The 23,430-nt window shown below is 48.4% G+C and overlaps 1 protein-coding gene across 3 annotated transcripts in view; it reads right to left on the reverse strand.

Moving 5' to 3' along the window:
• Positions 1-1,753: 1,753 nt before the first annotated feature.
• The window catches only part of SYT3 (synaptotagmin 3), a 54,769-nt gene continuing 33,092 nt past the window's right edge, over positions 1,754-23,430 (reverse strand). For all 3 annotated transcript variants that reach the window (XM_081884153.1, XM_081884155.1, XM_081884154.1), the window contains exons 6-10: positions 10,216-10,336; positions 8,749-8,920; positions 6,996-7,125; positions 6,523-6,643; positions 1,754-3,601 (exon numbers count right to left, since the gene is read on the reverse strand). In XM_081884153.1, coding sequence (XP_081740279.1) covers positions 6,557-6,643; positions 6,996-7,125; positions 8,749-8,920; positions 10,216-10,336 — 510 coding nt within the window. In that variant the 3' untranslated portion in view covers positions 1,754-3,601; positions 6,523-6,556. The remainder of the gene's footprint in view (positions 3,602-6,522; positions 6,644-6,995; positions 7,126-8,748; positions 8,921-10,215; positions 10,337-23,430) is intronic.

Below are 23,430 nucleotides of genomic sequence, written 5' to 3' on the forward strand. Positions count from 1 at the left end.
CGTCTTATAGAGCGAAAAATACGGTATCTCTTGCCGCTGCTGCTGGGCTGCCTAGGTCTGCTGGAAATTGGCAGTCCAAAAACACCTGGAGGTATAGGTTTCCCATTCCTGATTAATGGAATTTTTGAAGTTGGCTGTGTGCAGCAGGCTAGCAGGTTGGAGATACCAGAACCTTTCTCCCCAATGTCTAGTTTTCTATCTGGAGGCATTCTTGACATAAAGCTTAATGGTACAGGCCCCCCCCCTTCCAAATGTGGTCTTCCTGAGAAGCGGGAACGGTGTTCTCAGTGGTCTTTGACCTGGCCCTTTTTACCGGGTTTGTCTGAGGTCCTGCAATGAAAAAAGGTAAAGGTACCCCTGCCCGAAGGCCAGTCTTGACAGACTCTAGGGTTGTGCGCCCATCTCACTCTAGAGGCCGGGGGCCAGCGCTGTCCGCAGACACTTCCAGGTCACGTGGCCAGCATGATAAGCTGCATCTGGCGAGCCAGCGCAGCACATGGAAACGCCGTTTACCTTCCCGCTAGTAAGCGGTCCCTATTTATCTATTTGCACTTTGACGTGCTTTCGAACTGCTAGGTTGGCAGGTGCTGGGACCGAGCAACGGGAGCGCACCCTGCCGCGGGGATTCGAACCGCCGACCTGACGATCGGCAAGTGCTAGGCGCTGAGGTTTTACCCACAGCGCCACCCACGTCCCTGCAATGTACTTCTCCCCAAATTCAGCCACCCTTGGGAGCTTCATTTCTGTCTACATTCTTGGTTGGGACTCGGGTACAACTATTAGCCTGGATAACACATGCTCACTCCAAAACACAGACGCAAACTGGAAGAACAGGATCTCCTCTTCCTGTCTTGACTACATAAAGTCTGGTTCTTGTGTGGCTGGCTGAAGGATTTCATACAGATCAGCTAATGCATTTTTTTAAAATAAAGAAAACAAGTGTGTATTGAAAAGTCAGAGCAACTGTGCTATATTCGTGCTAGATTTCGCAGTCTGCAACATGATCATTCTATATAGGCAGAGATAGGGCGCCTGTGGACCTCCAGATGTTGTATTCAGATTCCTGCCGGTTGCTTAGTCATGGGTGGGAGTTGTAACGTCAACAACAGCTGGAGGGGGGCTGGTTCCTCATTCCTACAGTGTCAGGCTCTAAACCCCCACTCCATACCCAGTGGTGTAGCGTGGGCTGCCAGTGTCCGGGGACGTGTGGAAGGGGAGGCTAGGGAGGAAAATGGGCAGAGTACACATAAGAAGAGTTGTTCTGTTCTCTGGAGAGATCACTTCCTGGTTCACATGGGGAAGCTGTTTTTCAGGAGCCCAGCAAGAGAACCACGCAGCTTTATTGAGGCAACACAGGGTGTTGAAATTTTGGCCCCCTAACAATTTTGCACTCTGGACAACTGCCCCTGTGCCCCCCTATGCTATGCCACTGCCCACCCCACCCCAAGCTTAAGATGCCACAGTTGTCTGCAGTGCCGTTCAGTCGCCAGGTTTGCTGGTAGAATGGATTTATATGGAAATGATTAGGACAGTGTTTTTTGGGTTGTTTTTGGACTACAGTTCCCATCATCCCTGGCCACTGGTTCTGCTTGCTAGGGATGATGAGAGTTGTAGTCCATCAACAGCTGGAGACCAAAGGTTGGGAAACACTGGACTTAGGAGAATGTTTCCGAGAGAGACAAGCCCCAAACTTTTTGGAATCCACAAACCCAGCTTCAGCCCTCCACTGCTTCAATCTCATTGGTCTTAAAGATGGTGTTTTTATCCAGTTTTATTGATGTCACGGTTTTGTTTTGTTTTAGCAGCAGCTTCAAGTTCCAAACCTATTGCAGAGAGAGAACACCTTCCGGCCCCCTCCCCTCCCCCACTTGTGCTGGGCGGGTTGGTACCCAAGCAATTGGGGGGGAGGTATATGGCTTCTCCAAAAAAAAGGGGGACAGAGGTTTAGGAAGCAGGGCTGTTTTTCCTGTTTTGTTCCCCTCCCCACTTTCATTTCACACACTTTTTATATTATTAAAATAAATAAATAACCCAAAAAAACCCAACCCAACCATAAACAGGACAGAATCTCAATAAACGAGAGGACGGACAAAGACAAAATGACGAATGGACGTGCGTTTTGGGTGGGTGGGGGCATAGAAGGAGGGCAAGGGCGGGAAAACAGAACACCTTTTGACATTCCAAAGAAGAAGAAATTCCGGGGGGGCGGGGGGGGGGAGAGAAGCAGGGAGAAAGAGCGACACGAGCAGGACTTGTATAAGACAAAACTAGGACACCTGGGTTCTCTGAACAGGCACTCCCCCAGCTTAGATCTGGGAACCAGCCCGCCTACCCAAACCAGGCGGGAGGCAACCATGCAAGCTACAGAAGAACTAAATTAACAAAGTTTGGGGAAGGAGGGGGGAAGAGAGACACTGTTACCCCCATACACTTACACACACACACACACACACGAACAGTCCAGAATCAGTTGACTACGCTGGGAGTTCAGGGAGGCCCCAATCCAGTTTAAAGGAGGAGCAAAACATGGGCTCCAAACTTTGTCCATCGTGGAGCCTTTTGTGGTGACTACAGGCCACCTTTTAATCCGCGCTGAGAAATGCCGCGGCCATTTTTCAGCATGGGCGGGCACAGTCGGACGCGACTGGCAGTGCCCCCCCCTTAACCCTCTCTTTGTCTGTTGCCCCTCTGGGCAGAGTCGCGAGGGCAGGAAAGCCCCAACGTCTCCCACTGCCCCACATGCAGACTGGAGCAAAGGGTCCCGCGTGCATTCTCGCAAAATGGGAGGACCTTTTCCCTCTTTGCCCCCCATCTAGGCAGCAGAAGGAACCACTCCCTGTCCTCTTACCTTATCCAAGAGGCCTATTGTGACGAGAGAAAGCAAAGAATAGAGAGGGAGCCCAGAATATTCCCTCCACCACACAAAAAAACTTCCACATTCCCCAGCAGAGGGTAAACAGTCACTTTGTCCAAAAATCACAGCTAGGAAGAGAGCGAAATCCCATACTTGGGATTGGGGAGGGAGAGGGGAGAAGGTTAAATCTGGAAACCTGTCAAAGAATGTTCCTCCTGCCCTTCATGGAGTCTCTGTTGCTTTTGCTGTCAAAACTCCCAACAGAGCAGTCGCCTGGCCCACAGGTGTGTTTCGTGAAGGGGGCACCTGTTGGATTCCTGCCTGCCATGCAACTTGTTGAAAAGGTACGGGACCTCCGCCGGAAAACAAAAAGGTGGCGCGCCCGAGCCTGACCCTTCTTAGCAAAGACTCCCAAAACATGCATGTCACCGACTGCCACCTCCCCTCCCTCCCCGATGTAAAAAGGACGAGGGGGGAAAAGGGGAATGTCTTTCCGCTCTAGACGCCCAGCACGCACAATTCCTGCCCCGCGTGGAGAATGCTCCTTGGTGGCTGCCTTTATGGCTTTGGAAAAAAATAAATAAGATGCAACAGGCAGCGGTTTCCTGGGGGATCAAAGAGGGGCAGAATCTCACACCCCACCATATCAGGCGTCCCCCCTCCCCTTTGCTGACAGTTCCTGTGGGGCGGGGTCGGAGGAAACAACAGTCCAGAAAGTTCCGAGGCGGAGCCCACATCACTGGAACCCTAAAGAAAGGAAAGGAAAATTGATGTTGGTTTCTTTGCTGCTCCTTCTTCTCCCCCTGAACGCCACCCACATTTTAGTCTAGGTTGGGCATGATGGGAGAGAGACAAAAGGAGAGGTACCTTTTAGAGAGCAGCATTTGGGATAGGATGGAACTGGGAGTTGGCTGGTAGGGATGGGAGCCTGTGGCCCTCCAGGTGCTCTTGGACTACAACTCCCATCATCCACTGGCCATGCCAGCTGGGGATGATGGGCATTGGAGTACAACAACATGTAAGAGGGCCACAGACGCCCCATCCCTGCTCTGAACAGTGATATTGCTTCTCTAATTATTGGAATTTGTATACTGCTTTAACTGTGGTTTCAGTGTGGTTTACTTTAGTGTTGTGTGTGTGTTAGAAACAGGTTGGTACAGTGGTACCTTGGTACTCAAATGCCTTGGCTCCCGAACAAATCGGTTCCCAAACACCGCAAACCCGGAAGTGAGTGTTCTGGTTTGCGAACGTTTTTCAGAAGCCAAAAATCTGACACGGCTTCTGGTTGGGTGCAGGAAGCTCCTGCAGCCAATCGGAAGCCACGCCTTGGTTTTTTGAACCATTCCGAGAGTCGAACGGAATCCGGGAACAGATTAAGTTCAAGAACCAAGGTACCACTGTATTATTGATGGCATCTGTCTTCTCAAAAGACAGTGAAATGTGCCTCCGAGGGTGGTCAAACTGTTGGAGAATCACAGCACCAGCTGTGGCTGCAGAGACTGGTATGGCTGAAGTGTACAAGAACCAACATATTTACACAACACATATTTATTACGGCCATAGGCCCATACACATATTTACACATCCTCTGTCTATCTCTCAGCGCAGGTAATCCACCAGGGTTGTGCTGGAGTTGTTGGCATCTGTCTGTCTCAAGGGAAATGGGAGTGTGCCTCTGGGAGTCAAGTCAAACTACTGAGTTAACAGCACCCAAAATCACACACACACCCCGGGCACAAGCCAGGGCAGGGTGTATGGAAGTCCTGGGCAGCCCAGACAAGTTCCCCCCTTGCCCTGGCCTCCCCGATGAGGTCCAAAGGAAAGCAGAGCAAAACGTTTGGCACCAGGAGTTGCCAGAAGGTGCCATCCCACCCTCTTAGGGACTCCACTCTGAATTTGTGTAGGGTTTAGTCCTTAGTGGTTGGCATTAAAGGGGGGGATCCTAGAAATCCCATATAAACATAATCCACAATATAAGAAAATGAAAAGACCATCCAACCAGATCTGTTGGTGTTTTAGGTAAAGGTAAAGGGACCCCTGACCATTAGGTCCAGTCGTGGCCGACTCTGGGGTTGCAGCGCTCACCTCGCTTTATTGGCCGAGGGAGCCAGCGTACAGCTTCCAGGTCATGTGGCCAGCATGACTAAGCTGCTTCTGGCGAACCAGAGCAGCGCAAGGAAACGGCGTTTACCTTCCCGCTGGAGTGGTACCTATTTATCTACTTGCACTTTGATGTGCTTTCGAACTGCTAGGTTGGCAGGAGCTGGGACCGAGCAACGGGAGCTCACCCCGTCATGGGGATTCGAACCGCTGACCTTCTGATTGGCAAGTCCTAGACTCTGTGGTTTAACCCACAGCGCCACCCGTGTCCTGATTGTGGCATTTGGTTACTTAAAACCAAATGCCTTCCTTACTGTATATAAACTAGAGCTTTCTTAAGTTACCCAGGCATGTTCCCAGTTATGATAGACAAAAGGCGGGGATTGAAAGCATTAGTACAGCAATCCACAGTGAGCAAGGGGACAGGATTCTTGGATGGGACCTGCTACTGCAGGGGTGCCAAATTTCCATTCCAAAATGAAAACCTCATTTATCAAATGGGCGGCTTGTGAGGTGACAAATTAAGACCTCTGTGCATGTTTTTTTTAATAAAAAATAAATAAAACCTAAGTGGGGCAAAGTGTTACTGCAGGTGGAGCAATGCATTCAATAGCCCTCCCTTGGCCACAGGCCTGTTTTGACCTGCTCAAAGTGGGGAGGGAAGGGGGTTCAGAGGAGCTGTAAAAGAGCTGCCTTTGACACCCTCAGGTGGTCAAAGGGGGGAACCGCAAGCAAGCTGAGTGACCAAGGTACTGGTATTATTATTATTATTATTATTATTATTATTATTATTATTATTACAGTCGTACCTTGGTTTTCAAACAGCTTAGTTCTCAAACGTTTTGGCTCCCGAATGCCACAACTGTTCCGGTTTGCAAGCTACATTTGGAACCTGAATATCCGAAGGGGCTTACGCCGCTTCCGATTGGCTGCAGGAGCTTCCTGCAGCCAATCAGAAGCTACGCTTTGGTTTCCAAACGTTTTGGAAATTGAGTGGACTTCCGGAACGGATTCTGTTTGATTTCAGAGGTACGACTGTATTATTATCATCACCATCACCATTATTATTATTTATTGAATTTATATACAGTGGTACCTCAGGTTAGATACGCTTCAGGTTACATACGCTTCAGGTTACAGACTCCGCTAACCCAGAAATAGTACCTCGGGTTAAGAACTTTGCTTCAGGATGAGAACAGAAATCGTGCAGCAGCGGCAGCAGGAGGCCCCATTAGCTAAAGTGGTGCTTCAGGTTAAGAACAGTTTCAGGTTAAGAACGGACCTCCGGAACGAATTAAGTACTTAACCCGAGGTACCACTGTACCACCCTATACCCAGAGGTCTCAGGGTGGTTCACAGAACAAAACCAAAATATAAAAACACAAAATATAGAATCAAAATAAAAACAGTTCAGTGGTTAAAAAAATTCAGTGCAGGTGGGGTTTTTTTTGCCCCTTTAAAAAAATAAGTAACCAGGGAAGCATCTTCAAATTGCACTAAAGTTATGCCTTGTGGGTACATTTCTCTCTCCCCTGCCCCCGCTGCCCCCTTCTGCCATAGGTACTCACAGTCCCTGGTGGCAAAGGGCTGGTGGTGGTTGCCTTAGTCCGACTGAACGCTTTCTACTACGATGCTGGGTTTGTCCCGCGCTGGAGGATTCTTGTTGATGTAGCTGTTCAAAGTCTTCTCCTGAAGAAGGGGAGAGGAGGAAGTGTTCAAAGGAGCAAACGGGATGCTCTCAGCTCCCACCATGATCCAAAATCCCACTGACGGCATTTTGAAGCCACCAGCCTTGCCCTCTAACCACTGGATGCTACTCCTTTGCCTGCTTTTCCCATAGAGGACCGAGGCGTCCTTGCTCTCCCGTTGTGACCCCGCAGATCACACCCCTGGCTTTTCGACGCCACGCCCCCACTTCCTCTAAGACAGTGTCTCCCAAACTTGGGTTTCCAGCTGATTTTGCACTGCAACTCCTATCATCCCTAGCTAGCAGGGATGATGGGAATTGTAGTTCCTGCTCTCGCTGCAATGCAAGACTCACCTCCACTAGCTGGTGCCAGTGCTCGATGGGTTTGCGTGGGTTCGCCAGCATCTCGGCCCAGTGGTCCCTCCCGGGTGCATCTGCGTCGCTGCCCACTCTGCACATCCCGATGACCTCGTTGTGCCCAATGCTGTGGAATAATAGAATCATAAAGATTGCAGAAGGAGCCACAAGGGTCATCTAGTCCAACCCCCTGCAATGTGGGGGATCTTTTGCCCAACGTGGGACTCAAACCCACGACCCTGAGACGAAGAGTCTCCTGCTCCACCAACTTAGACAAGAGGATGAGCAACGAATAGGGTGGGGAAGGGGGCACGATGGGACTTCAGCATTGTGGCGCGTGTGTTATAAATCAGTTTAACTTATTTACATTGGGCTGTAACCAAGGCTGGGCCTATTCAGATCAAAATAACTGAATCTAAGTCCATTAGCGTCAATGGGCTTCCTCTGGGTAGAACTAGCATTGCAATCTTGGGACTGGGGATGAAGAAAGACTATTAAGGCCATTTTTTAAAAAAGCTTGCTATGCCCCTTCTCCACTTAAAGAATTAATAGTTTAAGATGGGGGTGAGGAACTCCTCCAGATGTTTCCGGACTTCCCATCATCCCTGACCGCTGGCCAGTCTGGCTGGGGCTGATGAGAGCTGCAAGTTCCCCATCTCTGCAGTAAGAAATGGTTGTGGCTGTGGGCAGCAGCCTGGCGACACAAGGAAAGCTTGCTTTGTGCAAACGAGCCAGACTCTCGTCTCTGATTCAGCACTGCAAGGCTCCTATGCAGAAATAACATCGAAGCAGCTCTTAAAAAACAACAATACCTGCCACACTAACGTTTTCCTTTCAAGGTCAAGGAGAAGAAGATGGAACCAAGGCATCCGGGCTCCCAGACTCCCATTCTCTGCTCTGATTCCCAACCCTCGAGAGAAGCGAGGAATCCTGGCACTCAGCCCCCTCCCCTCATTTAAAAGCCCCCACTCGCCTTGCAGAGAACTCAGCTCCCATTTTTGCACCGTCAAAGCAGGAATTCCAGCATTCCTGTAGGTTGCACTGCCTTTCCTGAGAAGTGGGGGCCCTCCCTTGAACCCCCTGCATCTTGCCATTCACTAGACACCAGATTCCTCCCAGGAGAACCTGGTCTGGATTTTCCACACCCCTTTTGGAAGAAGCAGAAATCTCAGCTCTTCCTCTAGCTTGCGCTGCCTTTTCCTGAGAAGCCGGATGTCTTCCCTTGCTGCCTCTTGCACCACACATCATGCTATTCCCTGGCCTAGGAAAACTGTGTCTCTGCCTCCAGTGTGGTGTAGTGGTTAAGAGCGGCAGACTTGTAATCTGGTGAACCGGGTTCACGTCTCCGCTCCTCCACATGCAGCTGCTGGGTGACCTTGGGCTAGTCACACTTCTCTGAAGTCTCTCAGCCCCACTCACCTCACAGAGTGTGTGTTGTGGGGGAGGAAGGGAAAGGAGAATGTTAGCCGCTTTGAGACTCCTTCAGGTAGTGATAAAGCTGGGTATCAAATCCAAACTCCTCCTCCTCCTCCTCCACGTGTGGTCCTGGTTCCTAGTGTCCCCTTTGCCAGAGCCCTTAAGACCCCACACATCCCTTTGGTCAGAGCTAAGAATCCCAGAGTTGCCTTATTTTGGCAGGATAGGAAAGAAACACAGTGGGAATCACCGCTGCCCAGAAGAGACTCATCTGCTGAATGGAGAAAAGAGGGACTTAGGGGCAGAGTGCGCACCTGTGTGCGTTGTGCCTCACCAGTCATAATCCATGACCGCCAGGGTGATGCTGACATGCTCCATGCTGTCTTGGGGGATGTCAAAGACGAGGGCCTCGTTGTAACTGGGGTTGAGCGTGTTCTTCTTGATGGACGTCTTGCGCTTCTTCAGCCGCCTTCCTTCGCACATGAGGGATGCCTTGACGTAAGGATCTGGAGAGAGGAGGCTGATGGAATTATGGGAGAAGCAGACCAGGCCCGGCCCATGCTGCCTACTTGCCACCGTTCTCCCCACCCCTGCTTTCGGATGCTGCCATCTTGACAGAGGCTCCAGTCCCAAGATACGCTTGGCCTTTGCAGTTGCTGGGCAGTCCCAGGAAGTGCTCCCCAGTCCCACCAGAGATGACCTCTAGAGACTGGGGAACAGCGCCTGCCAATTGTTTTTGCTCCAATGCTTGGATGCCCGAGATGGGATGTGACACTTGGGTGAGGGTCAGTGGGCACAACCTCGTCCAACTCCATACAACTGTGATTTCCAGGAGAGAGAAGGGGGACTTCAGTACACCTGAAGGAGCGTCTCCACCCCCGTTGTTCAGCCTGGACACTAAGGTCCAGTTCCGAGGGCCTTCTGGCGGTTCCCTCCCTGCAAGAAGTAAGGTTACAGGGAACCAGGCAGAGGGCCTTCTCAGTGGTGGCGCCCACCCTGTGGAACGCCCTCCCATCCGATGTCAAGGAAATAAGCAACTATCTGACTTTCAGAAGACATCTGAAGGCAGCCCTGTTTAGGGAAGATTTTAATGTTTCATGCATTACTTTATTTTAATATTGTGTTGGAAGCCGCCCAGAGTGGCTGGGGAAGCCCAGCAAGATGGGTGGGGTATTATTATTATTATTATTATTATTATTATTATTATTAATGCTGTGGGCTGAAAACCTACTTGCCCCCAGAATATTTCAGGTCTACACCTCTCCCCAAGCACTGAGGCCCAGCCTGCCAGAGCCAATTTCACATTTTATGACTCTCAAAGTCCACCCCTCCATATCAACCACACAAAGGCTGCTTGCAGCAACTACCATAGAGATGCAATCGTGTTCTTGGTAGCATCCATTTGCTTCTCACCAACCATACAGCCACCTTTTGTGCCCTGCCTTCTTCCTATCCCTTTCTGGGGCCCCTTGCTGAGCCCCAATGTAGGGCTCCACTGCTTGATTCAATCCGAACGTGTTTAAGCCTCCAACCACACAGTGGATTGGCCAACATACCAGCCAACACATGGGACTGGTCAACACATTTTGCCGCCTAAAGCGAAGAAAAAGACAGCTTGTGTTACACTTCCATAAATAGAAGCTGACTCCGTGACACACAGGGAGACAGTGATGTCCCCCAACACCTCGCCCCTGCTGCCCCTGCCAGCACCTGCCACCTGTGACACCCACCTCACTCGCCCTAATGATAGGGCCGGCCCTGCTATAGCCCTTCTTCCCCCACGGCTTCCCCGCCGGCTCACCAGAAAATCCAGTCAGATCCATGGCTTTGAGGTTGGTGGCCTTGATGATGGTGACCGTGAGGCGCCCAGCGGTGGGCAAGTAACAGAGAGAGAAATTCAGCTCCCCCAAATCCGCTTTTTCCTGTGAGATGGGAGAAGATGAAGAAGAAAACAACGTGGTCAGTAAAAGTATCTGGGGGAGAAGGAAATCCCAGCATAGAGGAGGCCGCCTTGCTGGAATCTGGCAGCATCAGTCAATATGGTGGCTGAGAGGCATGATATACAGTCGTACCTCGGCAGTCGAACGGAATCCGTTCCGGAAGTCTGTTCGACTTCCAAAACATTCGGAAACCAAGGTGCAGCTTCCGATTGGCTGCAGGAAGCTCCAATCAGAACCCGCGGAAGCTGCATCCGACGTTCGGGTTCCAAGGAATGTTCACAAACCGGAACACTCACTTCCGGGTTTGCGGTGTTCAGGAGCCAAAACGTTCGACTTGCAAGGCATTTGACGACTGTATAATATAAAATAATGGGTTAGTCCTACTCAGAGTAGACCCATTCAGTGATTTCTATAGGCTTACTCTGAGTAAAACCTAGTTGGCTACAACCCAATATTGTATTTTATCGTTGTGAGCAGCTCAGAGGAACCATGTTATTAGGCATCCAGTAAACATGCTGAATAATGAAGAGTAAAGGCTTTCAGATGGAACCTCCAGTGGCATAACAGGTTAAGCGTATCTGGTTGTTAACCTGAAGGCTGGTGCTTCGAGCTTACCCAGGGACAGCTGTGGGCAGGATTCCTGCATTGAAGGGGTTGGACTAGATAACCCCTGGGGTCCCTTCCAACTCTACAATTCTGTGATTCTGTGACCTGGTCCAAAGTTGTGCTGTTGTGTATGTGTGTCACGTGCTCCTTAAAACCAGGCCCAGTCAATGGTCTGGCTGCAACACTGCACAGTTGTGGACCATTCAACAATATGACAAAATTTCACATCGGAAACCAACATAACCCCCCTCATATACCCAATTAATTGTATCATTAAGACATTGCCCATCTGATATAAGCCACACGGCAAGCCCCAAATCAGAGCATGTTGTAGGCTTTGTTTCAAACTGCTCTTATCTGAGTTATACCTGATTTATTCAGAATATTCATAATTACTATAATGAATCTGTTATCACCAATGCATTCCCTCAAGTGGCCCCTTTTCCTCATGCTGTCAATTGGCATTTGTTTACTTGTACTTGGATTATCCAATCTCTCAAATACATACATATATAAATACATATATGCTACGTAGCATCTTCCCTACAATGCAAGAGGAACAAGCTTGGCACATTTATTCTCCTTCTGCAAAAAGGTAGTCAAGGAAAATCTGTGCAGCCACACAATCCTCAGGAGAGACATACACAAGGAACGCACCATATTTCATAATAATGTTGGAATCAACTGGATTTCGCCAAATTTCACATTACAATTTACAACCTTATGGATACAAACCTGATGGAATATTGCTGGTTTTCTTTAAAAGCTTAAACAGCCCTAACGCGTGTGTGTATTTGGAAGGGAATGTTGCTTCAAAAATCTAACCAACATTTGCATTAGGAAAAGCACCATGGAAAACAAAATCTCAGAACAAAGAATTTCAGTGGGCTGGGGAGGAAATATAATAAATTTCATTTCCTCGGAAGCAGAAAAGGCGAGAGTATCAGCACACAGGCATACCGTACTTTTCCGTGTATAAGACTATGGTTTTTTTTTACTAAAAAATTAGGTTTAAAATAGGGGGTCGTCTTATACATGGGTAGTGCCTAGGGGTGACGTGGGATTGGTTGAGGCCACGAACCGGAGATGGTCTGCAGCATGTTACTGGTGTCTGTGGCAAGGAAGGGGTGGTGTTGATTGGGTGTTAGCATTGTTGGCCAGGCAGGTGAGTGATTTTCTGGGTCACCCTCTCCCAAAAAGCTCAACAACTCTGGGCAATCTCTTCCCATTTTCTTAATTTTCAGCCTCCCAAAATAGCAGGCGTATTATACACGGGGGCTTCTTATACACAGAAAAGTACGGTATTTCCCAATGTAGTTGGAATTCAAATACCAACATGGATCTTGGAATTCTGCTGGGATGAACAGATATCCTGGACTCTGCTGATGTCAATTTCTATCCCAGGTTATTATCACCTGGGGAAAGCGTTTCAAAAGCAGCTGCGGTGCACAAATGAGAGAGGGAGGGAGGGAGGGAGAGAGAAATCAGAAGGCTAGGAGCAGATCATCTTTCATAAGTTGAAAGATCTGTGTACCAAGACCACAAAGAGCGCAGGTGAAATTGACAAAATGGTAGACAGCTACTGCCAATTTCACATCCGCAGGCAAGATGATTTGCTGCTGCTCTTTGCAACCTTCTTGTTCGGGGATGGGGGATGCTAACACACAGACACACAAACACAGATTCTGTGCAGATACTCAGTGGGTGACCAAGACATGGAGTATCTGTGAGTATCACACACCAGGGTTGGAACAGAAACATATGTTTGTGCGTGTACATGCATGTGCGTGTATTAAACACACACACACACAGACTCTATGAGTACGGAGGGCCTAGTGAGTCATTGCATAATTAGCGCTGAATTTTCAAGGATCAGCTGCTGTGTTTGATGGCGTGCATATATATACACATATGTTCAGAAACTCTGCAGATATTTGAGACCTTGTCCCCAGGGTGGCTGTTCTTTCCCAAGAAGGATGAGCGCGGCAACATGGTGAGAAGGAAAAGGCCTCCTCTGATCAGTGGCCCCTTAGGCCTACTTTTCACTGAGGTGGCAAATTGTATCATCGTCATCATCAATTTATGAGCCTCCTCCTACACCATCGTCTGGGTTCTATTACAACACACTAGAAAAGGCAGCTTCCAGCGAACATCTCAGAGAGAAGACTAGGCAAGGACCCTTCTCCCCAAAATCCAGGGTTTTTTGGCGGGGAGGGAGGGGAGGGAATATTTTCATACAGAGAAGAGGACACACTCATCCAAGTCCCCACCCCAGCAATGCTTGAGGGGAAATCTAGTCTTTAATATTCCTCACGAGCCAGAATCTTGTTGACAGTGCTCCTTGGAGCCTAACTTTCCTGCTGAGGCTGGTTATCTAAAACCCACTTATGCATTCAGTCTAAATATTGCATCCCTATAGAAAATTACATGTCAGGCACAGTAGGATTCTGACCTGTCTCCTCGGCATCCAGCTTACTCTGAGCGTGACCTGCAAAAAACATGCTGCAGCGTGAATTGCTCCTGATCAGGATACTCCATTCCAACGCCATTTCCTTATTGTTGTGAGTTTCCCCTCCTGGCATTTTCTCTGAAGATTTGTCATAATTTGTTTAGCATTTCTGAAAACACTGGGTTTTCTCCAGACTTGCCAATATCTCCCCTGGCGGTGCAATTTTGCCTACATAAAGATGTCAGGGGCCACATTAGGCTTCTGGTCCTGAGGTTCCCCACCCTGGCGCTACGTTGGGCTGGTTCATCTCTCAGTCATGAGGTGCTCATGTGGAATTAAGTCCTCATGGACGATTTGCCACGGAACGTTTCCCTTGATGTCCGCCAGCACGTTTTGGCAAAGATGGTACATCTGTTTGGCAGTTAGAACAGCTGTTCCCAATTGGTGGTCCACCGGGGGGGGGGGCGGGAGACGCCTGTGGCCCCATTCACATAACAAAAACTACCAGAGAGATTTCAAAATATTCAAAAGTAGGAGGGTCCATGGCTTGGGTTTTGAAAAACAGGGGGTCCACAATACAGAGGTACCTCGGGTTACATACGCTTCAGGTTACAGACGCTTCAGGTTACAGACTCCGCTAACCCAGAAATAGTGCTTCAGGTTAAGAACTTTGCTTCAGGATGAGAACAGAAATCGTGCTCCAGCGGTACGGCAGCAGCAGGAGGCCCCATTACCTAAAGTGGTGTTTCAGGTTAAGAACAGTTTCAGGTTAAGAACGAACCCCCAGAACAAATTAAGTTCTTAACCTGAGGTACCACTGTACTTAGCTAATTGGGAACCACGGGTCTAGAGCCATCCTCAGGAACCATGCCCATTGCAGGCCTGGAACCGGCAACCCCGGTTACAAAAGGCCAGGATTTCAACTGTGTGCCACCCTGGCTCTTGGCTGTGGAGGGCTGTTCTTCCGTTGCTGGCATGAGGCATCTCCCTGAAGGAGATGGAGGAAATGTGGAAGAGACAGTGCCGGTGGACAGTTTTGCTAGCGGCCAGTCTTCCAGCTACCGGTGTTTGGAGTCCTGCACGCTCTTGGAATAAAATAAAACCTTACCGCCCCAGCTTAGGGCATCGATGCACATCTCTCAGGCCTTGTCTAAATCAAGGCGGTGCTTCTCACTGATTCATTCCTCTCTGCCGCCTCTGCTTCTTCTCCAACTATCCTTTTTTTTTTTGCTTTGGGCCCATCCGTGCCCTGTCATGCTCCCCCCACCCCCCCGGCCGCCGCCGCCAGTGCTCTCTCGCTCTGCCTTTCTTTCTCTTAGCCTCAGGCCCCTATGGGATTTGGCCTGAACAACGGCCAGCAAAGCCCTCGCTTGCCCCAGAACAAGTGAGTTGGCAAAGCAGGCCGGAGGGCTGGTGAGTGGAGGCCGGAGCAGGGGCAAGGGGGGGGGCGAGGAAGGAGGGGGGGAAGGCTTCATTAATATTGATGCGGCTGCAAATGGGATCGAGCTGGTAAAAGGCTATGAAATATTCACGCAGGAAACAACGCGCCGCCTGGTAAGACCGGGAGTCTTGGCATCCTCTCGCTGCCCCTCTACCAAATAGCTCAGGTTCCTGGCCTCCCCCTCCTCTGATACCAGACATTCTTTATGGTGGGGTGAGGGGTGTTCAGGGCTCGCCTGTGTTAAGGGATTGGAGAACCACAGGAAGCTTCTCCAGTGGGATTGTCTCTCTGGACACCCCACCAGAAATTAGGCTTGCATGCCCAGTTTTTCCGCTTCCTGGCAAGGGCCGTTGTGCTTTTTAGCAACCCTATTAGCAGGTGGGAATGCCACAGGTGCCGTTTCCACCACCAAACGCCTGTGGTTCAGAGGCCATCGGTTCAGTTTCTTCCTGTCATGCAGCTGTGGTGTGTGTGTGTGTGTGTGTTTGTGTAGAATCTTTTCTGTAGAGTCTTTTCAGTCACAGGATGAGTTTGGCCAACATTCTTCTTCTTCTTTGGCGATCACTCATAGTCGAGTAAGATTGTCTTCCATAAACATGGTTTTAACTGTGAGTCCGTAAGTGACTGTGGAGGCCAATTCTGGATCTGCACATCCTTCCACAGTGGGGACATTGGTTTCCGGGTGGGAGTTGATCACGGTGTGGATTTGCCAAGCGTGCCTTCCTCCTAGCACGTTTGGCCAACATACGCTATCCAGGGCAAGGCAATATCTGGTTTCCAGTATATCACCAGCTAAACATTGCAATATACCAATACAGTGGTACCTCTGGTTACGTACTTAATTCGTTCTGGAGGTTTGTTCTTAACCTGAAACTGTTCTTAACCTGAAGCACCACTTTAGCTAATGGGGCCTCCCGCTGCCTCTGCACGATTTCTGTTCTCATCCTGAAGAGTTCTTAACCCGAGGTAATATTTCTGGGTTAGCGGAGTCAAGTCAACGAAGGCCACAAAGAGTCTGCTCTTATACGCTTTTGCATATTTAGCTACCAGGGTCTGTAGTACCATACAGTGACCTATCGTATTGTGGCCCTTTCTAAATCCTGTCTGTTCCTGGTTGAACAGGTTAGAATGGTCCGCCCAGTCTACCAGCTTGTTTAATAAGTACCGGGTATAAAGTTTGTATGTGATGTCCAGAAGGCTTACAGGGCGGTAGTTTGCTGGATCTTGAATATCTCCCTTCTTGTAGATAGGGGCTACCACACTTAGTTTCCAGTTTGCTGGGATTTTACATGTGTTGTTTATTTCCGTTAAAAGTTTGGCTAAAAAGATGGCCCACCATTGGGATTTGATTTAAAAACCTCAGGGGAGATCATATCCTCACCAGGAGCTTTGCCATTTTTTAAAGTTTTAATTAGCTGTAGGCACTCTGATTCCGTAACAGGATCCCAACTAGCTAGATGATCAGCGGAGTCTGTAACCTGAAGTGTATGTAACCCGAGGTACCACTGTATATCATGATGTCTGAAATAAGGATGGAGCTATGTATTGGCTGGCTTCACGGCTTTCCCCCACATTGTGATTTTTACACAGCATGCGCAACATAGAATCATAGAGTTGGAAGAGACCACAAGGGCCATCGAGTCCAACCCCCTACCAAGCAGGAAACACCATCTACCAACCCCCTACCAAGCAGGAAACACCATCAGAGCACTCCTGACATATGGTTGGCAAGCCTCTGCTTAAAGACCTCCAAAGAAGGAGACTCCACCACACTCCTTGGCAGCAAATTCCACTGTCAAACAGCTCTTACTGTCAGGAAGTTCTTCCTAATGTTTAGGTGGAATCTTCTTTCTTGTAGTTTGGATCCATTGCTCTGTGTCCGCTTCTCTGGAGCAGCAGAAAACAACCTTTCTCCCTCCTCTATGTGACATCCTTTTATATATTTGAACATGGCTATCATATCACCCCTTAACCTCCTTTTCTCCAGGCTAAACATGCCCAGCTCCCTAGCCGTTCCCAATAAGGCATCGTTTCCAGGCCTTTGACCATTTTGGTTGCCCTCCTCTGGACACGTTCCAGTTTGTCAGTGACCTTCTTGAACTGTGGTGCCCAGAACTGGACACAGTACTCCAGGTGAGGTCTGACCAGAGCAGAATACAGTAGCACTATTACTTCCCTTGATCTAGATGTTATACTCCTATATGATTTGCGATATATTGCCAGGTGATGATAAACCTGTACCTGGGCTTTGCCCTTTTAGGCAGCAGGTGAAGACTCGCATCATGCAGCCTGTTCCCCTCCTCCCCGAACCCCATTCCCTCCTCCTCATAGATATCCCGCTAGCCAGAGAAGACTGGTCCATTAAGGCAAATGGGGAGCAGTTCCACCTGCTTCACTTTGCCCACTGCAAAAGTTACACAAAAGAAGTGGAAGGAAGAGAAAGTCCCGACCAAAGAAGAGTGGATAACCAAGGTGATGGACTATGCTGAAAATTGCAATGATGACCGTGAGGATCAGGCACCAAGATGATATGAAATTCAGTCAAGAAGAGTGGGAAAAGTTTATAGAATATCTTAGAGACCACTGTGTACACTTAATAATGTTAGCAGGATTATTGTAACAATCTGGGGCAGATAAAAACCAGTCGGCCCCAGTCCCAGGTTGTGGGAGCAACTTTGTAGGTTGCCAAGTTCCTACCTGAACCCTGTCCTGTGTTCCTGACTTCACCTGACTCCCTGTCCTGCACCCAGCTCCAGCTTTTACGGACTGCCTCCATATTGCACCTTCGACCTCGGACTGGACTCAGACCTCGCCTCTCGGTTGACCCACGGGACCAGCACAGAAACCCTGGTTTAGAGTGTTGGACTGGGAGGACCTGGGATATAAAGGATCAAATCTCCACTCAGCCAATAAACTCAATGGGCCAGTCACTATCTCCCAGTCTAAGCTACCTACCTCACAGGGTTGTTGTGAGGATGAAATGGGGAGGGGGAGAACCTTGAGATCCCAGGAGAAAAGGTGTGTGTGCGTAAATTTGATAAATGACTTAAATATATATAATATGTTGTGCTGAGCTCCTTGGAGGAAGGTTGGAATGGTGCAACAAAAACATGGAGCAGACCCAAAGAGGAGCTTGTATCGCCCCTAAAAAACTACTCAAGCAAGGCTGGAAGAGAGTTTCTCAACAGGTACTTGTACAATATATGCCCTGCTAGTTCATGTCCCTTAGTTTCAATGGGTCTACCCTGTGAAAGATCAGCACTGAACACAGTCCTAAATAGCCAACAGTCATTTCTCATGTCGCCTCCTTTAAATTCAACACGATGAAGGAGAAGACTGATATCACATGATATCACTCTTCAAAATGCCCCAAAGGCCTGTCACAGAGAAGAGAGGCAAAGACTTGCTCTCTACTGCTTCAAAGGAAAGGACTAGATCTAACAGGCTTAAATGCCAGGAGGGTCGATTTCAGCTGAAGATTAAGGAGAGCTTCTTGATGGCAAGAGCAGATCAGTCATATCCACACCATGTGTTTGGAGCACTCCTGTGACACTTGAAGCGTCATGGCTTCCCCCAAAGAATCATGGGAACTGTAGCTCTGTGAGGGCGGGGGTCCTCCTAGCAACTCTCCCTTAATAAACTGCAATCCCTAGGATTCTTCGAAGAGTGGATTTGACACAGGTCAACAATGGGACCTAGTCCCAGAGGTATGAGGGGCTTCCCCTCGCTGGGGATCTTCAAGCAGAAGCTTGATCACTCTGGCACACGGAAACGCACTTTGAGAAGGAGCACTGGATGCTGCCCGATACAGAGTCAGACCATTGAGTATTTCCGCGTCCCACCTGGAGATGCCAGGGATGAATCGTGGGACCTGCATATTATTCTCCCCACAAAAACAGCTCCAGAACAGGTGCTATGTTAGTCATCCTTTCCTTGTTTGGAAATGGTTCCTTGACGGGTCACTTGGAGACTATTCTTGTCATTGGCAACAAAGTGAATGGCTGTTTATAAGCCTCAGGCAAATCCTGAGTTAACAACTAGGGCTGTAACAAACATTCATCAGTGAATAGCTATAGCTATAGATACAGATTAGTGATGGGTGGAAGTGAGAGCTGGACCATAAAGAAGGCTGATTGCCGAAGAACTGATGCTTTTGAATTATGGTGCTGGAGGAGACTCTTGAGAGTCCCATGGACTGCAAGAAGATCAAACCTATCCATTCTTAAGGAAATCAGCCCTGAGTGCTCACTGGAAGGACAGATCCTGAAGCTGAGGCTCCAATACTTTGGCCACCTCATGAGAAGAGAAGACTCCCTGGAAAAGCCCCTGATGTTGGGAAAGATTGGGGGCACAAGGAGAAGGGGATGACAGAGGACGAGATGGTTGGATAGTGTTCTCGAAGCTACCAGCATGAGTTTGACCAAACTGCGGGAGGCAGTGGAAGAAAGAAGTGCCTGGCATGCTCTGGTCCATGAGGTTACGAAGAGTCGGACACAACTAAACGACTAAACAACAACATAGATACAGATATAGATAGGGGTTTTTTTTGTTTTTTTTGAGAAGGAACTCAGGGGGATTGAATTCCCTTACCTTTCAAAAATTAAATAATTATTGTTTTTGTTGGGGTGGGGGAGGAGGGCTGGAATGGATAGACACCCAATGCCCGAGTCAAAAAATCCAGCTTTATCTGTAATCAATAAAGTTGTGGCCATTTCTAATCCAGATCATTGTCTACTTGAGTTTATCAATCACATCTTACATTTTGCCATTGCCCAGGGGTGGGGGGTTGGCACTGTGACTGGGCCCGCAACAAACAAGCAAGCAAACAAACAAACAAACAAATTTCATGGTGAGCTCCCCTACCTTTTTTCCAGAAAAATAACAACACTGGATAGAGATGACAGAGATAGCGATAGAGATAGAAATAGAGATACAGTGGTACCTCGGGTTACATACGCTTCAGGTTACATATGCTTCAGGTTACAGACTTCGCTAACCCAGAAATAGTACCTCGGGTTAAGAACTTTGCTTCAGGATGAGAACAGAAATCGTGCAGCAGCGGCAGCAAGAGGCCCCATTAGCTAAAGTGGTGCTTCAGGTTAAGAACAGTTTCAGGTTAAGTACGGTCCTCCGGAACGAATTAAGTACTTAACCCGAGGTACCACTGTATTGCATGGAAAAAAGGAGGGGGGATGTTTTTCAAAAGTGTTTCAAAATCTGTGTGGGTATGTGTTTTTAAGTATGTAGTATTATTTATTGCCTTTCTGGGCAGCTGCTTGTGCTCCTTTTATTTTTATTTTGGCCTTCCACTGAGCTGCTTCTTCCTAAAAATGTGACCCCAGCCAATCAGAGAGCAACTTCGGGATGTGATGACATCCCTCATGCCAAACAGTCCGATCAGATTTGGCACCAAGGAGAAGCATAGCCAGTTCGGAGCGAGGGCGCTGGCCGCCACGTCAGGAAGGAAGGCAAGTGGGAAACTGGGCAGCAAGGGTGGGGTGAGGGCATGTTTCGGCTCAGCTGTGTGTCGAAATAGTGGCACCGCCGATTTCTGTTAGGCCGAAATTATTTCCACAATTCACAGGCCTGAGCTGTCTTTAGCACTCCAGTTCCTTTGGCTTGTGGGTAAGACTCTCCCTTCTCCACACACCCCCCCAAAGTGGAGACATCCACACAGCGCCGCCCGTCTCTCTCCTCGGTTCTCCCCCCTCCCCGCTACCGACATCAGCTGATTTCCCGGAGCTCTGGAACAAGATTGCAATCAATGACAATTGCATTCAACCGGGAGGACATTTAGGGCTCTGAAGGTGAGGGGGTGAAAAAGACGGTGGCTGCAGGTCTGGACTGTGGGCAGGGTGTGTGTGTTGGTAAATCAAAGCACCTGTCATAACCAGGGAGACTGAGATGAAGGGGCACCGGGATGACACAGGGAAGGAGGCGGGAGAGGGGACTGTCTGCCTCACACCTGACTGCCCTAATTAGCCACCGGCTTCCTGAATAACAAATCCAGCTAAAAATATGCACCAGGGAGTTGGGCAAAGCAAACCTGCTTTGTGCTGACGCCAAGGGAAAGGGTGGCAAGGAGGGAGAAGGGATCAGGCCGAAAGCCTGTTAAATCAGCATCCTGTTCTCCCAGTGCCCAACCAGATCCCTAAAAGAAGCCTGCAAGTAGCACCTGAGGGCAGCAACACCCTCCCCACTTGCGTCTCCCCAAAACTGGCCCCCTCTCCGACAGCGGAACATATCCATCCATCTGGGGTACCAGCCACTGGTGGACTTATTCTTTGTGGATTTATTTATTTTTAACCCTCCTTTAGAGCCATCTGACTGGGAGCTGAGGAGTTAATAGAATCATAGAGTTCATAGAGTTGGAAGCGACCCCAAGGGTCATTGGGACCAATGCAGGAAGCTCAGATAAAGCACCCGTGACAGATGGCCACCCAACCTCTGCTTAAAAACCTCCAAGGCAGGAGAGTCCCCAACCTCCCGAGGGAGACCGCTCCACTGTCGGAACAGCTCTTACTGCCAGAAAGTTTTTTCCTGGTGTCGAGTCGGAATCTCCTTCCTTGCGACTTGAAGCCACGCTTCGAGTCCTGCCCTCCAGAGCAGGAGAAAACAAGCTCGCTCCATCTTCCATGTGACAGCCTTTGGAGTTGTTAAGGAGACCCTTAAAGCTGCAGGTCCCATGATTCTTTGGGGGAAAGCGTCATGAGTCGCACAAGAGTGCTTTAAACACATGGTGTGGATGTGACTGACCTGCTCTTGCCATCCAGAAGCTCTCTTGAATCTTCAGCTGAAATCTACCCTCCTGGCATTTAAGCCTGTTAGATCTAGTCCAGCCTTTCTCAACCTGTGGGTCTCCAGATGTTGTTGGACTACAACTCCCATCACCCCTAGCTAGCAAGGCCAGAGCTCAGGGATGGTGGGAGTTGTAGGCCAACAACATCTGGGGACCCACAGCTTGAGAACCGCTGATCTAGTCCTTTCGGTTGAAGCAGTAGCAGAGCAAGTCTTTGCCCTGCTTCTTTGTGAAAGGCCTTTGGGGCATTTTGAAGAGGGGTATCGTGACTCTTAAAGCGACACAAGAGTGTGGCGTGGATGTGAGAACGCCACACATGTATGCGCACATGTACTGTTCTCTCATGCATGCACACACACACGCAAAGACGCCTCACACACACTCAGTTTGATGGGTTGCTGTACAACAGCCGGATGAATTAGGGCTCCCCTTGCTCTCCAAAATGCAGAACAGAAACCCTGAGAACAGCTCATGGAGGAACAAAACGAGCTCTTTCTCCCAGGGACACATGCTCCAGTTCCTTGCTGCGTGGTGGAGAAAAGGGGCTTCCCAGAGACTCCCCTGCCCCTGACTCACATGGCATGAAGCGTTTGAATCACCAGTCCCAGTTAGATACGAGGATCTTCAATGATAGTCAAACAGTAAATAAGATAGGGAAAGAATTATTAGACATATGGGAGATTAATGAGAAGGGCCAAAGCACTCAAGCAATCATATGGGATGCAATGAAAGCGGTGATGAGGGGAATTGGCATTAGGGAATCCAGTAAATTGAAGGGTGAGATGGGGGGAACAAAAAGAGATGAAAAAGTTAGAGGAAGAAATTAGAACGTTGTAAAATCAATATATTCATGATAAACATAAAAGACGTTATGCACAATTACAGGCAAAAAAGGAAGGTGTTAGAAAACAAAGATATGGAAAAAGTGCAGAGGGATTTGATATGCTTGAAAAGATAATTTTTTGAACATGGTAATAAAAATTCCAAATTGCTGGCAAGAGCTGTACCGTCAAAAAAAGTAAAGAATTCAATTAGCCTAATAAAAGATAAAATGGGTAATATTCACAATCTGATGAAAGATAAGTGGAGAGTATTTAAGGAGTTTTACCAAGAGTTATATTCGGCAGGTAACATATTCTATGGGGAAGATGAAAGAATATATTGAGACACACTGGAAGATAAAGCTAGAAAGCAGGGATAGAGAGACTATGGGACAGCAAATTTCAGGAAAAGAAAGAGAGGGAGCTGTAGGGAAACTAAAAGGGGGAGAAGCCCCAGGAGCGATGAATTGGGAACAGAATATTAGAAGGTATTTTTAAAAATATTGGTTCCTAAATTAAAAGCATTATATAATTCAGTAATAGAGGGTGAGAGGATCCCTCCATTGTGGGAACCATCAATAATTATCTTAATTCCAAAACCAGGAAAAGATTTGAAGGACCCAGGATCATATAGGCCGATTTCCCTAATAAATCAAGATGCTAAAATATTGGCCACAATAATTTTATGTATAAATATATAAATAAAAACCAATGTGACTTTGTAGCAGGAAGACCCAGGTGTCTAGCTTAATAGGAAGAGTGCTGAATAAAATAGATATAATAAGAAATAAATTGAAAGCTGATATAGTAGCATTGGATATTTTTAAGGCTTTTGACTGTGTCGAATGGCCGCCATTAAAACTGATTATACTCATCACAAGCCTGGAGCTAGACTTGATGATCTGATAATGTTAATAGTCTATACTTGGACTTCGTTAGCTCATGTGCAACTACTCATTC

Source organism: Podarcis melisellensis, assembly GCF_964234715.1.
Source record: "Podarcis melisellensis genome assembly, chromosome: 13".
Classification (NCBI taxonomy): domain Eukaryota; kingdom Metazoa; phylum Chordata; class Lepidosauria; order Squamata; family Lacertidae; genus Podarcis; species Podarcis melisellensis.